General features: G+C 44.1%; 2 protein-coding genes across 2 annotated transcripts; one reads left to right on the top strand and one right to left on the bottom strand.

Moving 5' to 3' along the window:
* The first annotated feature begins 560 nt into the window (after positions 1 to 560).
* Positions 561 to 2,972, top strand: t-Grip84 (testis-specific gamma-tubulin ring protein 84). The gene has a single exon (XM_017069099.4). It carries the CDS (start codon positions 634 to 636, stop codon positions 2,761 to 2,763), a length of 2,130 nt encoding a protein of 709 aa, XP_016924588.4. The 5' UTR covers positions 561 to 633; the 3' UTR covers positions 2,764 to 2,972.
* A 1,626-nt stretch (positions 2,973 to 4,598) lies between these two features.
* On the bottom strand, positions 4,599 to 8,615 carry mmm (missing minor mitochondria). Its single transcript, XM_036816241.3, has 6 exons — positions 8,276 to 8,615; positions 7,552 to 8,216; positions 7,335 to 7,497; positions 5,978 to 7,263; positions 5,522 to 5,921; positions 4,599 to 5,465 (listed from the first exon to the last, which is right to left on the bottom strand). Exons 1-6 carry the CDS (start codon positions 8,527 to 8,529, stop codon positions 4,820 to 4,822), a joined length of 3,414 nt encoding a protein of 1,137 aa, XP_036672136.3. The 5' UTR covers positions 8,530 to 8,615; the 3' UTR covers positions 4,599 to 4,819.
* Between the last annotated feature and the right edge of the window lie 8,474 nt (positions 8,616 to 17,089).

The raw sequence follows: 17,089 nt of genomic DNA, 5'->3' as shown, positions 1-17,089 counted from the left end.
TGTTTATATTTTGAGTACGGGCATATAGAAAGTTCGGAGTTCTCATCGCGGAGAAATTGATGGAAAATTCTCAGCACGTTCGTCAGCTGATTCTCCTGCTCTCTTTGATAGTTAACTGGGCGTCCGATCACCCAGCTAAACTTACGATCTTTAAAGTATGTGTTTCAAATAAACCTGTGCCTACGCGGAAGCAGAACCGAAGATGTCACCGCTGGTTACGATGGTCTATGGGGATCCAAACACCAAGCCCAGGTGATTTTGCTTAATGAATATCGCAATTCATTTAGCGATTGAGTTTAAGATCGGCGATAGCCACCGCCTGGCACGGTTTGCTGGGATTAAAGTTAAATAACTTAAATAGCTGGCAATCGGAACCTGCTGGAATGAGATACTTCACACCACGAACTATTTCTTTAACAATTAGGTTTAGTTCTGTGGAATTCTTAAAGCCTTTTTTTAAATTGTTACTCAAACCCTTGTTATTTATATTTTGAAATACATAATTATCTGTTTATATACCTTTGAAAAACGTCTCATTCAGTTGACATTTATTGTTGTTTACAATCGTAACAGAATTTTGAGCTTCGAAATCAGATCTCTGTTCTTTATATATTTTCTAATTCGCACTTCACCATGGATCCTCCCAATGTGGGTAATGATTTTGCGGACAAGGTTCGCTTTCACCTGAGTAAGGATGAGTTGGAGCGCCAGATGCGGAAAATTCATGAACGTGGTAATGCTCTGAGCCGGCCTTCAGGCAGCGGAAACAGCTCGAGTTCGTCGAATAGTGTACCACAGCTGGAGTCATGGATCTTCGAGAGCGTTGGGGGTTACTACCTTCCCAATGAGGACCTGTCCAAGATGCCGCTGCCTCGTCAGGAACAGTTGCTTATGAGGGATCTCATCTATGCATTTTCGGGGGTACCCACTTCCCATGTCAAGCCCGATATCCAGCTCGATCAGATCTCTGAAATGAGTTCCGTGGATATAGCCAAGGTTCGCTTTCGCTTGGATGATGTCTTCAATGCGGCCTTCAAGGCCTTGGCCAATGAAGTATTGCCCCTGATAGGTTACTATATAAGTGTGCAGAGCTTTATAGAGGAGACCAACATGTCACCAAATTGTGGAAGAACGCGACTGGCCTTGGCCACCGCTTTGGGCGACCAAATGCAGGACTACTACGATCTCCAGGCCAAGTTGGAGACTAATTTGCAGGAAAAGAAGTTGAATCTCAAGGAACTGGTGCGACAGGTGCGTCCATGGTTGTCTATCTTGAAGGTTCTTTCCTCTATGGCCAGCAGCTCCCGGGGTAAGTTGACCAGCGCCCAGTTGCTAACATTGTTGGATCAGTTCTACCGGGATCAGAAGACTTCTGAACCCGATCTTAAGGAAAGGGTGACCAAGATCATGTCCGCTGTAACTCATGTCTACATGAAGATCGTTCAGCTGTGGATGCAAAAGGGTGTTCTATACGATACACAGCGTGAGTTCTTTGTGGAGGACACGGAACGTTCGAATGCAATGAGTAGTACGCTTTTGGCGCCGGAGAAATGTTGCCACACCTACTGGGCCCAGCGGTACCGTCTTCTCCCAGATCGTTTGCCCGCCTTTCTGCTTCCCCAAGCGGATGAGGTGTTTCTGGCCGGGAAGTACCTGAATATCCTGCGACAGTGCAACGTGACCATGAAGCTGTTACAGCTGCCACTCGCCTATAATCCTGGAGAGGCAGGACATGAGGTGATCATCAAGAATAGCTACGATTTGCCGGCGAGAAAACTTTTCGATGTTTTAGCCAAGGAACACAATCTGGCCTTACATATTCGCAACTTGAGGTGCTATTTCCTACTGCAGGAGGAGGGATTCGTGGAGACTCTGTTGGAGAAATGCCAGGAGCAACTGCAGTGCAATGTGGACCGGTTGGTGCCGGAGAAACTGCAGACCCTGCTGACGGAGACCCTGCAAAAGTCCAACGATTTCTTCAAGGACATGCTGCGCTGTCAACTCAAGGATTGCGATGTTGGCACTCAATTGGGCAGGCGGCATAGGTTGGGAAAGTCTATGGGAGAAAGTCGGGAAAAGGAGAGCTCTAGCGAGGAGGAGACACCGGAAGTCCTAAATCTCCATGGCTACGAATCATTGGCTCTTCGCTACGAAGCCAAATGGCCTCTGAGCTTTGTACTCTACCCAGAGATCCTGGAGCAAATGCAAATCCTGCAGCGGGTCCTGCTTTTCCTGCACTATGTGAAACGCCACCTGACTGTCCTGTGGCAAACTCCTTCCGAGGGTATGGGTCTCAAGCTGACCAAACGATCTGGAAATCTCCGCCAGCGGATGCTCATGTGTATGTTGAATCTGGAGCACCACATTATCCTGGACATCGCAGAGCCCCGATGGCAATCATTGACTCTAACCGTGGACAAGGCCCGGAATATCGATGAGGTGCTCAATACGCTTGAGATCACTGTGGATGAGTGCCTGCGATTTGGACTGCTACCCTCTGCCAACAGCTTTGTAAAATCCCTATTTACCCTGGGCCATGTGTGCCTCAACTTTTGTGGCTTTGTTGAATCCCCGCCAGATGGAACTTCCCAGGAGCTCGAGCAGGGAATTTTCGAGTACGAAGAGGAGTTCGACAACTTCATGGCCGGCATCCTGGACTTGGTAAGCGAGTTGGCAAAGTCGGGTGCCTCTGGCGAGCGGGAATCCTGCAAGCAGTTGGTCAAACGTCTCGAGGAGTTCAGCAAGTACTCCGAAACGGACTAGGATTATGATAATGATCCAAGTTTTAGTCACTTGTTGTTGGTCACACACATTTCATCAGTGGGTCAAAGGCGTGCCCAGCTGCTTTGCAAATCAGTAGTGCCAACAAACCACATAACCATAAAATATTTAATGCTGTGTTAACACTACTCGTCTGCACTTTCTTTGGCGACCTTGGATACTCAAAGAAACAAATGGCAAAGTTCAATAAATGTTAAAATATGTAAAAATATCTGAACCAAAATAATCATTACTTGAGACTGTTACTTAAAAATGTCAAAAATATAGCTCCTTTTACTCTAGATCACAAGGGGTGTGCAAATCAACCAAATTGGAAGACAAATAAATGATTATTTTCGGTCTGTCAAAGATATTTATGGGATTTTATTGGAATTGGTGGCTAGTTTTAAAATAGTATAAAATGTTTAAATGAGTTAGGAATTAGTTCAAATGGAAATCAGTTAAGCACATAAAAGCGTACTAAGCTACTTAGTATTACGAGCAACATCATATATTCCTTTCCCATAGCAAATAGTTTTTGTAATCCTTGAAGGATTCAACAAGTGCTTAACCCATATTCAGCCAGTTTAAGCTTGGCATATGGGTACGACACCTGTGGCGGGCCTCCACTTTTGAGTTATTGTTCACCGCCGCACAATGGGCGTGAATAATCGATGTGTGCGTTTAATTTCTGGCCGTCGAGCATTATGTCGAGTCACGGTGGCAACTTTGGGGGCTAGTGCAACGAAAGCGGCGATTTGCATAAGATCGTAAATTATTTTAAATGGCGGCAAAGAGATTTTAATGCAGTCTCGCCGGGATAGCCCGTTTCGATGGACGGGCCAAAGCGCTCTGCCAATTTGAATTCAAAGGCCAATTGTTATGTAAATGCACTTGCCTCAGTTGCAGACGCACGCAAGCGCACGAAATTTGTATTAATAAATAAGAAAACTCGAGTGCGGCTGTCCCGAAATCACTTAATACTTATCGCTTTAAGGACAACAGGTGGTCGACAACTACCGGTGACGACGACGATGATGATGCAACGAAAATCCAGCTCCGATTTTGCATTCAACTGCCCAGAGCGGGCCAATAATAATGCACTCGAAATTATGGTAAAGTTCAGATGCATTGCTTCCGAAATGTATATCATTATCTGCTTGCGAAAATGATGGACTGCCGCTGTCGGTTTGCATTTACCCCAGCTGAATGGCTGAATGGAGTTTACCTGGAGTTTACTTGGAGTACTTTGGAGTGGAGTGACCAGCGTATGGCCGTGGGAATTCCCCTAGTTCGACTCGCGACTTGCGGAGATCGCGGGCTTTTCACCATTATGGGGGCAGGTTCATTAAACCCGGGACACGCCTTTTCGACGGGATGACTTCATTTGTGCACACAAATGCCTAGAAATGTCATAAACTTGAACCCGCCAGCCAGCTGGCCGTGGAGCGGAAGCGGCTCTTCAAGGTTCAACGGGCCTCTAATTGAGAGCCGAATTTTATTTGGCAAACGGCCAGGGGCAGTCAACCGTTTAGCACGGTGGGTGGGTCACTTTAAACGGCCAACAGTTCAGTAAAAATAGGGGGAAAACGAAAACACCATCTGAAATTCACTATTGTTTGCCTAAATAAAGCATAAAAAAGGCATCAAATATCAGCAAAAACCAACACATTAAAATGTATTTTATCATCGCCTTATGCTGGATTTTATTTTTATGGAGCTTTAACTTTCTTTCTGCTTATAAAAAGTCTTTTCTTACCTCAAACAAATCGCCTTTTTGTATCATTAAAAATGGTATGCCAGCATATACATTTCATTGTTATGAAAAGTATACTTAAGATCCTAAAGGAATTTAAATTATTTTGATTAAATAAAAGCTGGGAGATCAAGACCTTCGAGATCTTAAAATGTTGCGAAATAACAAGTTACTTTATAATACTTTTTCAAACTCATCGTAAAAGGTGAAACTATTTTGGATAATGTTCTAGATAAAACAGTTTGATATTTGAGAAATATTTAATTCGATGAAATTCACCAACTGCAAGGAAAATCGAACCGATTAATCTTCAGACTGTTCCACAATAGAATCCGCAATAATATCGCTGGCCGATCCGGGCAACATAAACTTGGTGGCCGTATAATCGGATTGACTCGACTCCTCCGCCTGAGTTCCACTAACGGATTCATAGCAGAACTGGCACTCGCCTAGTTCTCCCAGCCGAACCCTCTCCTCGTACCACAAAAGTCGATCTGTATTCCCACCTAGGGATTGATCCAATAAACGACGCCTCTGGCGACCCCGTTCAAGAAACTCAATGTAATCGATCGACTTGAACTCGTTGAACTTGCCTAGAATCTCGAAGGAATCTTCGCAGACCTGCTCATAGGTGTCGGCATTCTCTATCTCTCGTTTTACCCGTTCTGTGATCATCTCGCTGCGCTGCATGTCAGGGATCTCCGCTGGAAGGATCCTCGCCCGGATGGAAGCAATATCATTTTCCACCCTGGCCAGGACATCCGAGTGGGACTTCTTCTTGGCCGCCTCATAGGCATGCCGCTCCTTCTCCAGCGCCGTTTCTCGGGCCAACTTCTCGGGATCCATCTGTTTGCGCGACATGAGGATGGTCATCATCCGGTTCAGATTCAGCTCGTCCCACATCACGGCCATTTTTTCGTTGTAGTTTAGGCCGCTATAGGGCTTTTTTCTGTGTGGTTCAAATGGGTAATAATATCTGTACCTTAAGATAATATCCTAACTCACTTATGCTCCTCTCCCCCTCCACCACCTTCCTCAGCGGACTTGTGTCCCTTTTTCTTGGTGGCCAACTGCTCCTCTCTTTCCAGCCGTTCCATTTCCTTGCGGGTCTCCGCCTCCGCCTCCCTCTTCGCCTCTATGATGTCCTTATTGAGCTCGTAGTACTTCTGTTCCCACGCCTGAATGCCCATCTTGCGACGCTCCTCCTTCAGGACGTAGTTCATCAGCTGCTGGAGTTCATTGGGCAGTGGCACATCGAAGGAGTGGGGCAATTTTACCATCCTAATGCTACTATTATAGTCACCAATGCCCAAGATCTTATAAGGCAGTGAGGGCCTGTGCTCTGTGATCCCAGTTATAATACCACCGCCAAGGATCTCAGTCAGACAGGCATCATCATCGCGAGCTTTGTTTAGGAAAACATTAAAAACATTGAGATTATCTACACCAAAGTTAAGTTACCCAGTATATCCCAAGCCTCGAGAATACCATCGATCCTGGTTAGATAAAAAACAGCCGGACGAGTTTCACTCCAGGCCACGGCGGTCAAGTCGCAGGCTCTCTGCCTCCAGAAGATGGGTGAATAGTTATAGTCCTCCTTCCAAATGGCCAAAATAGTTCTCCCAATTGAGGCAAATAACTCTGGGTAGAACGGATTCTTTTTAACCATCACCACAGGCCCATCGTGGACCATGGCAAAGGGAGTCGAACTATTGATCAGCTCCGTGGGTTCTCCTTCCGTATAGGTGCCCTGCCAATCGATCCGGCTGACATGACCATAAAATGTGGACACTATCATGCTCTGGCGCATAGTGGGCGGGTCCTTCGAAATCGTCTTAATAGGATAATTCGAAGGATTGGCGTGAATCAACCGGGCAACTGGCGTTAGACACGAAAAACACGAGGTATCTGCTATAATTCCCGTCAGAGGTTCAGGGAAATAAAGGTTATAGGTGGGCTTAATGGCCAGCGACTTGAAGGCGGACTCGCTTTGGGTCAATTGCTTGGGTAGCATACGGTTGCGCATCTTTTCCTTCCCACCCTTCGCTCCCTTACCATCGAGATCCCAGAAGCTAATGGTGCCATCGAAGGCGCAGGTGACAAAGAACTTGTGGTGGTTCCGGTTATCCGTGTCATTGTAAACTTTTCCGAACTGACTTAGATATATCGAACGACCCAGCCAATAGAATCCAGTGATGGCACCTTTCGGTGAGCAGTCCAACGAGGAAATGGTGGCCGGAGCTATGACATTGTCCTCGATGTCAATGGTCCAGTTGAGGAACTCGCCAATCATCACCCGGTACTTGGCCTGGGCAGCCGTTAAGTACTCCTCCTCGTCCAGCTTCTCGCATCTTCCTTGCAGATCCCATAACACCACCTGACCATTCTTGCTCCCACCAAGTAGGATGTCCCCATTGAAAGGGCAAAAGGTTAGGGCTGTGTTCTCAATGGGAGCCTCGAACTCCAACTTGTAGTTCAGGTTATCTGAAAAGCTCCACAGGAGTACTGGATTGGGCTCGAGAACAGCTCTCTGTACGTAGTCCACGCGATTGCTGGCCTCATTTATGGTAGCTGGAGTACTGAAGGCATAGGACACTGCAATCAGCCCGGATAACTTTGGATACCAGTCGTAACCCGCCACAAAACGCTTGTTGCTCTTCGAGATATTTGCAAAACAAAGGAACTCCTGCAGGTAGGGGTTCGTATACTGAACCACCTGTCGCGAGGATATCAAAGTGTAGTCGTCGCTATAGAAGAATATAGATAGGGGTTTTTAACTATGATAAATGCATCCCAAAAGAACTTGAGAATAACCCACCGATAACTATCGATCTGATTGAAGTCCAGGGTGTTGAGCAGCATTTCGATCTGGGCGGACATTTCGGGCGGAGGCTTCTCGGGCTCCACATAGGTTCCCGGCTTGGCTTGGGCCTTTTTCTTCTCCTCCTCCTCGTCCACATCCGTTTCATCCAGCTCCAGGTCTTTAAATAAAGTCCAAATTATAATATCTTAAGCATAGGAAATCAAACACACACCTTCATCATCGATCTCATAGAGATACTGCGACCAGGCGTTCGAGGGAAAAGTGGGATTGGTCTGCTGTTCCCTGTCGATTTTGGGGGGAGCGGATTGGACCGACACATTGACCCGCTTCTTGGTCACATTGTCCCATTTGATATTCTCGTTGGGCAAAAGTTCAATCACTCCATCCCGTACATCCCGGGTCATCCGGTAGTCGAAGGCCACGTGCCGTGGCATCTGGATGGGGTATACGCTCTGGATCTCCACGTCGATGGGCTCGTCCTTGAAGCGCTCCACCATGATGGTCATCTCCTGATCAGTACCTTGGCTCACCCAGCGACGTGGCTTCTTCCTCAAACGCCGCTGCATCCGCCAACGGTCAAAGTGCTCCATATTCTGGATAATACTTAAAGCCATTTTGGACTCCTTGATGCTCGAGTAAAAGATGAAGGGGTCGCCCTCGGGCGGATCATCGTCCTGTTCGGTCAGCAGAGGACAAAAGCCCATCAGAACATAGTGGTCCGGATTGAAGTTCTTGAACTTCTTCATAAGCTCGGCTGAATTCTCCAGTTCGTCAAAGAGCACGTCGCGAAGATCCTTGAACTGCACCTGCTTCCATGGGAACTCCTGAGTCACGTTGATGCCCACCTCGATCTTCAAGATTTTCTGTACTTTATCGCTGTATAGATGACGCGTATATAGAGGATGAGTTATTCTTTTACCATTACCATAACTTACGACACCATGACCTTTTGGCAACTTGAAAGGGACATGAGCGTTCGCCAGGACTCCTGAATATTGAAGAGGTTGCGCGGATCCCCCACTTCCTCATCGGAATCAGGTTCCTTGAACTTCTTGAAGTAGGGCTTGTTGCGCCTCGCTGATAAGGGAGCCGCGGCCATGGCATCCGCCACCTCCAATTCCCCGGGCAGACCCTCGGGGTCACCCTCCAAGTCCATCTTGCTCGGTGGATCGATTTCCGTGTTCGACATGGTCAGTGGATTTTTCTATGCGATTCCCCTCAAAAAGTTCCGTCCGATTAGTTTGTTTATCTGGTTTCTCTCCACTGACAACTGGGAAACTTTAATTCTGTCATGGCAATCCGGGAGCATGCGCAGGAATCTATTCGGTCTATTTCCTGATTATCTTCATTTTCATTCTGTTTCGGATGGTAATTTCATTCTGTAAGGGGGTGGGGTATGGAATGAAAGAATTCCCCAAACTACATAATTAAATGATGAAATAGCTACTGAAAGTGCAACTTTATTATAAACATAAAACTGTTTTAGCTGCTCCTTAAGTACAAAAACACTAATTACCTATACTTTCTAAATAAATTACCTACATAAATAATGCACTTTTTATCTTTACACGTTCAAGGTGAACACTATTAAAATAACAAAACTTTATAGTTAGGCTTTAACAAAGTCTTAACTATACTCTTTCGTAGAAAAGTTAAGGCCCGAATGGAGTTTCTCTCGCAACCTGGCAACTGAAAACCCTGCCGCTCGTGAACGCACATAAACAGAATTAAGTTGAAACATTTTCACTCATTTACATGGACGATTCGCGTCGGCCTGGCAATTTTTCCTCAACGATTTTTGAGTGGGTGATTGCCTCGTTGTCGCTGTCGTTTCGCCTTCGTCGCCGTTGTTTTGGGGATATGCCGTGGCCTGTTGTTGCTGCATTTCACATCATTATCTTTGACCAAATACGGAACTATGCGCAAAAAACGCAATTGTGTGTCACTCACAGAGACTTCAAACCCGAACGAAAAAGCTACGAAATATGTGTTTCTTGTGCGATCTGTGGCAGTTGTTGTCCGAGTCCCAGTCCCAGTTCCTGACCCTCCTCACGTCTGTGATCTTTGCTAGCACAGAGAGAAAAATAAAGTAGTACATCTATTTTTTAAACACATATATCATTTAAGGAAACCGCAACCCTCTCTCTTTATGTAAACAGCCCTTTTTATCTATCTTAATTCACATGCTGCCAAAAAATAAGAGTAATCTAAATCCGTTATTTACGCCCTAAAAAGTCACTGTTTTAACTGTCATAATGCTCATAAAGGTCTGAATGTGGAATGTCATATCTCGTTGAGTTCGTCGCTTAATTTCCAATCTATTGGCATTATTATCTTAAAACTTTTTATTTTTGTCATTTTTTGCAAAAAAGTGATGTATCCCCTTATAAAAAATGAGAAAATTTGTCAAAAATTAAATTTTGCTTAAAATGATGGGGATCATTAGCAGAGGTTATAGTCTGTTCAAAACAGTTGGTCGTTTAGCTGTACGCCTTGATTTGGCTTAGTTGCGGTTGAAAAACGTCAAAAAAAGAGTAGTTCTGACTAAAATCTGAATACCGTTCTTACGCCCTCAAAAACCAGCAATATCTTTAATCTAAGTAAGAATTTGACGTGTTATAGTTTTAAATTAAAATAAGTCATTGATAAAAAAGATTCCATAATGTCAAATGGATACCAAATCAAATACTAATGTCAAATGGATACCAAATCAAATACATCTTTAAATTCTTCTTCAATATACAAATTTAAGAATGTTTCAGAAGTGCTTTGGTTAATACCCCAATATTGGCCAATTTATTGAGTCTTTTTCTCAATGTACCCGAGATCGGTTCAACAAACGCCACAATGGAAAGTCTTCGAGTTGACGCACTACGCAATCGAAATCGAAAGTTCTCTGATGGACAGCTGCGAATGCGACTGAGACTGAGACCGAGACTGCGACTGCCGTGGTGCAGAGTGCACAGTACAGAGCAGCGAGTCAATGCACCACCGCGATTTTGCTGGTGGCTCAGGTTGTGGCGGTGGTGGTGGTGGTGCCACATGAGTGGCACACATTTAATGGATGCACGTCGCTCACTTTCATTCTGGGCGTCTGCCCAACTTTCGATTTTAAATGCAATTTATGCACCTGTCACTCAGCCAGCTGATAACTGGCAATTCCGATTAGCCGCGGCTATTGTGCCCCCACTGTTGCCATGTTGCCCATGTTGCAAGTAGCTTGCAGCGCCACAAAAGCCAATAAATCAGTGGACAAATTGTTGACAAAGCATTTCGTAATTTAAATAAGAGAAAAACGCGACAAGCTGCCGATAGTCGCCAGCCGATAGTTGGTAGTTGGTAGCATGCCACAAATGCAGCCCAGTCCAAAAAACTTCCTCATCCGTCTGAAGTCCGCGAGGCAGCTCCACCAAAACAACAATGACAACAGCCCCACTCTGGCAACCAAAAAAAAGTCACAAAAACAACAGTGGGGCAGGCTGATAGTTTTCTGATTGCCAATTGTGCACATGTGAGTATCTGTGTTGCAGTAAAAAACTTTGTATTTTTTTTCCTAACCAACACCTCCTCCACCCACAACTCCCCCCTTGACCTTATTGGCAACCCCGAAAACATGAGGTTATGTTGACGAGTCGAAGATTAGATACGCTGGGTAACTATTTTCCATTGTTTTGAAATTGTAATTAAAATATTTGTTAATCTATTTTATTAGTTTCGAACATAAATACGAGTATTTGTTTATTTTATTTTACTTTTATGAGGTTTTTTACAGACATAGGACTAACAAGGAAACTTATATCACTTATCAGCTTCAACTATACAATATAAAGATCACAAAAAGTTATAAGAAATACGGTTTGTTAAGGGAATCTATAACATAATATTATAAAACTATAGTTTTAATGATATTTCCTGCTTTTAAAAACAAGCGACTACTTTATATGAATTATTTCCAAACACGTCTTCGTATAAAAGTTGTAAACTATTAGTACATAGTACCTTAAGTTTTATCCACCTTCTCAAATACCATTCAAGAACTCAAAGATATGAATATTTATATGTTGAACACTATTGTGTATCCTATCCTGATAAATTTATAGATTCCTACCAAATGCATTTGTAATTTTAAAAGAGTTGCATTAATTGAAAGTTAAAATCTTTATAAAAATCCATGTGTCCAAAAGGATAGATTTAAAACAAAAGTGAAATCAATTAATAAACATAATCTAATCTCCTTGGAAAATGCTCACCACTTCTTCCAGACACCAGAGTACATCTTTGATGATTGATAGCAGCGAGGTAGGTGTTAAAATCTCACAATCCCCTTAGAGGGTATTACAGCCGCTGAATCGCGACACGGGCTGGGTTGCCGTCATAATCGCCAGAGCCAAAAAGTCGTAGGCAGTGGCCAACACCGTGCAACAACGGCAGCATTTGGCATTCGGCATTCAGCATTCGGCGGCATTCAGGAGTTGTACAACTGGCGACAAAATGTTGCATGTTCGTGGCGCTGTCACCGGAGCTCTGGGAGGCTTTGGGTTTTCATTTTCGCTGGGATCGGGGGGATATGTATGCAAAAAGGTGCTAAAAAGATCAGAGGCAGCGATTTATCTTCATTTGCATTTGACGTCGCTGGCTGTGTGTCAAAAAGGTGTTAAGTGCCAGGCAACAGCCCAAACCGATCCGAGACTACGACTCCGACTTTCGGCGCCGCTTTTGATGGCAGCCACAGTAGCCGATGCGCATAATTTTCTATATTTTATAACTTTGCGGTGGCCAAAATAGCTAAGAAAAACAAAAAAATACCAGGGGGAGGTGGGAAAACTCGGCTGTTCACACAGAGGCACATCAATCCGTTGAACCGCGACCGCCCAATAAGGCGAAAACCCCCCAGCACGAACCGTTATTATGGCCAGGCAAATTTGCCAAAAAAACACAAATCCCCTACCAACAATGGCCACTTCTAGCCGGGCCAACAGACATACCAAAACCAAAACCAAAAAATCCCCGAAAAAAATAGAAACCCAGAGAGACAGAAAAACAGAAAAAACCAACCCAAGCCGAACTGAACTGAACCGCTAAGCGTTAGATAGTCGCACCGATAAAAGGGACATGAAATTCAAATTTGAGTGCTGCAAATTTGCCTGGCGACTTATCAGCCGGGTGAAATTTGCAACTAGGAACGGCTTCCGTATTACGGCGTTTTGTGAATTATGTGAGAAATTTGTTTGTGGGCTAAATACTTCACTGATTTCTGCCGCCACACTTTCCTGATGGCGCAACACGGCGTATGGTTAATGGGACGAGAAGGAAGTGCCCACTGCCAGAGATGAAATCGCGATAGGCGAGACCATTAAAAATTGGGTCTTCACAAAAGACCAATCCATTAAAGGAGTTCTCAAGCGATTTTTCCCTTTTTAAGATGTTTATAACCTAATTGCTTATCAATTTGTCTGCCCAAGTGTGGTGCAATTTTCTCTTTTCCCATGAAAAACTCGGCTAATTGCTTACAAGTGTAACAACCAACAGTCTGTGAAAATATAACTTGATTTTAATAAGCCAACTGCCAAGAAAACATTGCAAAATATTAATGAGAGGAAGCGCTTAAATTGGTGAAAGGGAAATTGCCAACAAACGACGTTTTGGCTGTCCCTCTTGTAATTTAATATGAAAAAGACAACAAAAAAAAGAGATAACTTGTTGACTTTACTGCAACAGCCAAAACCTCTGTTGGGAATGAGCTATATACCTTATACATTTATAAATGGGACCTCAGATTACCTATATTTTTTATCTAAGCAAAACAACTTAAGCTTTAGACTTTTTGATATACGATTAAACAATTCCTGATGATGATGTATGCACTCTCTCTACAATATATATAATAATAAATCTTTTTTAGAATCCTATTGACTTGACGTATACTCTATAGAGCTTAGGGAGAGAGAGGGGAAAGTCCCCTATGGATTTCTACTTAGAATTCCAGTCATTCTACTGCTTATAAGGTGGCTGGTTTAACCCTACAATTAGAATTTCCTTATGCCAAAGCTACAACCGCATCGGATCGCAATTGGACCCCTGAAAACAGCCAGAGATCGTGGCTGATTCGAGACTTGGTGGCGGGAGTGTGACAGTGATAATCCCCCGAGAAATATGCACACAAATTAGGCATGCATGTGGCCCAGGTAGGATGTGGCTTTTTTTCATTTCAGGGGAGGGGACTCTAGGCCTTAGTGGCTTTTGGCCATTGTTGGCATATTTAAAGTTGTAAAATAGCAAACCAAACACGTTTGACCGACATTCGTGACCAAAGTGCGGCTGCCGATCCGTTTGGATCGCCGAATCGTTGGCCGGGGCTGAACCAGGATTTCAATTTCAATTTCGATTTCGCTTGGGCTGGCGACAAATGTGGTCCGCTCCCCAGATCCCCTGATCTGCAGATCCCCCTCTAGCCAAGCTGACCGTGTGACTACTTTGGCAAATGAAAATGCTTAGAAGAAAAATAAAAGTTGGGCTGAGGCGAAATAATTTATGATGCACTTTTTGAGACTCTGGGCTGGGGTCTCCGACTCCGACTCTCCGTCTCCACTTGGTATAACTTGGATAACTATAACTCTGTGAGTCATGGGCCGCTCCGCTCGCAGCCAGGTGTCGCTCAAACAAAAGTGAAACCGTTCTGGTCCCTACTGTCCCCCTCTTTATCGGTGGGATATGGCAACAACAGGCACAATAACAAAGCCACCTCTGAGACCGCAGAGACCCTAAAATATGGCGCATTTGATATTTATGATTGTCTGCGTTTTAGCGTTTTAATCACATGGCCAGGGAGCACTGACCTGCCGCAACCTACGTACTTCGGCCAGCTACTTGCCGGCTACCGAATTGCGGTGAAAATCCCTCGCAGTTTCAGTTGGATTAGCAGGGCACTGGGAGAAATAATATAAGCATGAATATTACATTTCGATAGCCCTAAAAAATACAAGAAACGTGTTTTCTCATTAACCACAGGGCCACCTGTCCTTAGACTATTATTTTATTGTTTACCTAAAAAAAATTCTATTGCAACCGCAATGCTTAAAACTACCAATATTATAAATAATAATTTATGCTTATATCATTTACAGAGCTCCTCAATTTCTTATGTAGTTGTTATGTATTAAGATTAATACTATAGTAGCTATTTTATTTGGAGAATTTGAAGTGATTTTGAAATTTGAAGAAAATATTGGGAAGAATTTATTGTTTATAAAAAATTCTTTAAATTTAGTGTACTTTAAATGCAATTTCGTGAGTTCTATTAATAATATTCTAATGCAATAATGTTAGTCTTTTATTTTCCGGCTGATAGAGATTAATTTCCATTGGATTTTCAAGGGTGCACAGCGGAGTGCATCGAGATCCGAATGCCATCTTTTTCTCCAAGTGCCCGAGGTGGCCCACGGCCCAGCTAACTATGTTAAACAGCGAAATCAGGCTCGGGCCAAGACTGAAGACTGAAGACTGAAGCCTGAGGACTCAAGACTCAAGACCAGGTTGGGGCTCATGACTCCCAGCGTCATCAAGATAAAGCGCATGACATACGGCGACAAGAAGCTACCAGAGCGTGCTCCATCCAGCGCCTTTTGGCCAGGAGGAGGTCGCCCCATCGCTCCATCGCCCCATCGTCAGCGTCACGGCCACAGCGGTGGACCAGGCTCAAGAAAAAAAAACAAATCCCAACAAAATAAAAAGTCTTAGCCACAAAACGCTGTGACCAAATTTGGTCAAACGTGCAACATTTCAGCCGCACGCTGTCAAAGTTTTGGCGTAGAAAGCGAAATTTTCGCGACTGAGGTAATCCAGGCTACTGGTGACGAGAATTACGAGAATGTGGCAACCGAAAAGGAAAGTATTTGGCAGCCCAACTTTCCGTTGAACTCGTTTGTGGCAGCCGCGGAAAATCGTCATCGTCCATCGATCTTGGGGTCTCTCAAGGTCCAAATGGGCAAGGCAATTTATTTTATAATCGTTTAATGCGCGCTTGTTTTTCCGATGACATCACCTGGAGTTGCATTCATATACATACTGTATATCTCTCGGATCATTATGATCTGCCGCCTGGCGATTCCCCCTCGCTTGGCGACGTGGCAACATCAACATTAAGGCGGCCCACGCGGCGAATGTGTAATCAATCAACTGGCCATCGCGGAGGCCAAGTCAGGAGTGGTTCCCCTTTCCCTTACCCATCTCCAGCTCCAACTCCATTCCTCATCCACCCAGATCTTGGCAAGGTATCGCTAATGGCTGCCACACAGTGTCAGGGGCATTGGTTGTAGATCGCAAGTGGCAAGCTACAGGTTGCAGGTTGCGGATTGCAAGTTGCCATCTGCAGATTGCAAGTTGCAGCTTGCCCATTTGATAGACACCAACGGATGATGAGGCCTCGCACTGCCGCATTAGAGGGCGTAATTACATTTTTATTGAAGCCTCCGCAACGCAGGTGCTGCCTCTTCTTGTGTTATTTCATCGCAGGCAGCCGAGGTGCCAAATGGAAAACTCCCATGAAAATTAAGGCTCGTTTCCGGCGTGCACAAAAATCGAAAATTTACATAGTTCACCGCCCCCGATGGCAATTTTAATGATTAATTTTCTCAGGCTCCAAATAAATGGAAAACCCATTGACAATGACGGCCGAATTGGTAACAACAGAAGCTGGAGACAAGGGAGCTAAACGATATTTAAATGCCCTTAGTTTATGCAAGTAAATTGTAGGCAAAATAAAATAAAATACAAGATTTGGGTGTCTTAAAGTTTTTCGATTTTACTGTAAAGTAAAGGAACGGTGTTCTTAACATTCCTCAAAACCATTCCTCAAAAAACGACATTTTAAAACATAAGACGAGGTCTAAAAATAAATCATCCTAAAAGATCTAAGTTAACTGGGTCCAATTAAAATCTAAACAAATCAATTAACTAAAATCAAAGTTCTGAAGTCACTAAAGTCTTCGAAAAGAGCAAAGTTCTCCTTTATCCACCGAGGGTATCGCAGTGCCTGCCAGTGTTTTCAAGTATTTGGCCAGAACGACTGAGATCGATATAAATCTACAATTTTAATTTTATTTGGCAAGAATTCGCAGCAATATATGAATGCGATTGGCGATAAACATCGGCGGGCACGACTCATGCCCGCTGCCAGTGGCAGATCTTGGCCAGATCCGATCCCAGGCCCAGAACTAGCTGACATTTTCGTGGGTGTGGGCCGTAGATTGGCGACCGGGACCGACAAATAAAAAAGGTCAGCGGCAGCAATCAAAATAACTGAAAATAACTCAATTTTCTGGAGCAATTAACATGCTGCCCCGATCGCAGATAAACCCACACCATGGGGCGGCAAACTTGAATAATCCGCGCAGATGAAGAAAAATTGCATGTAATTAACAGTTAATAATCAAAAATTACGTATACGCATGCGCGGCCGAGTCGAAGCAATTAATTTGGCCATCGATTTCGTCGGCGCTGTGTGTTGGCATTAAAGCCACATTTGGCCTCCCTGACATCCAGTGGCAGCTGGATGGGAAGATGGCCAAAAGCCCACGGCAGCCTCACCTCACCCGCAACGAAAGTTTCGCATTCTTTTCGGCGAGTGAGTGAGTGAAATGAAAAGTGAAATTATTTATTATTAATGAAATTAATATATAATCATGTTTTGGGTGCGTATGCGCTTTGTTTTTGCGCGACAGCAGCACGTACATATGTTAAATCACAAAAAA

This window comes from Drosophila suzukii, chromosome 3 (assembly GCF_043229965.1).
Source record: "Drosophila suzukii chromosome 3, CBGP_Dsuzu_IsoJpt1.0, whole genome shotgun sequence".
Classification (NCBI taxonomy): domain Eukaryota; kingdom Metazoa; phylum Arthropoda; class Insecta; order Diptera; family Drosophilidae; genus Drosophila; species Drosophila suzukii.
Note: the sequence above shows the minus strand (reverse complement) of the source record. Positions and strands in the feature narration are given on the sequence as shown.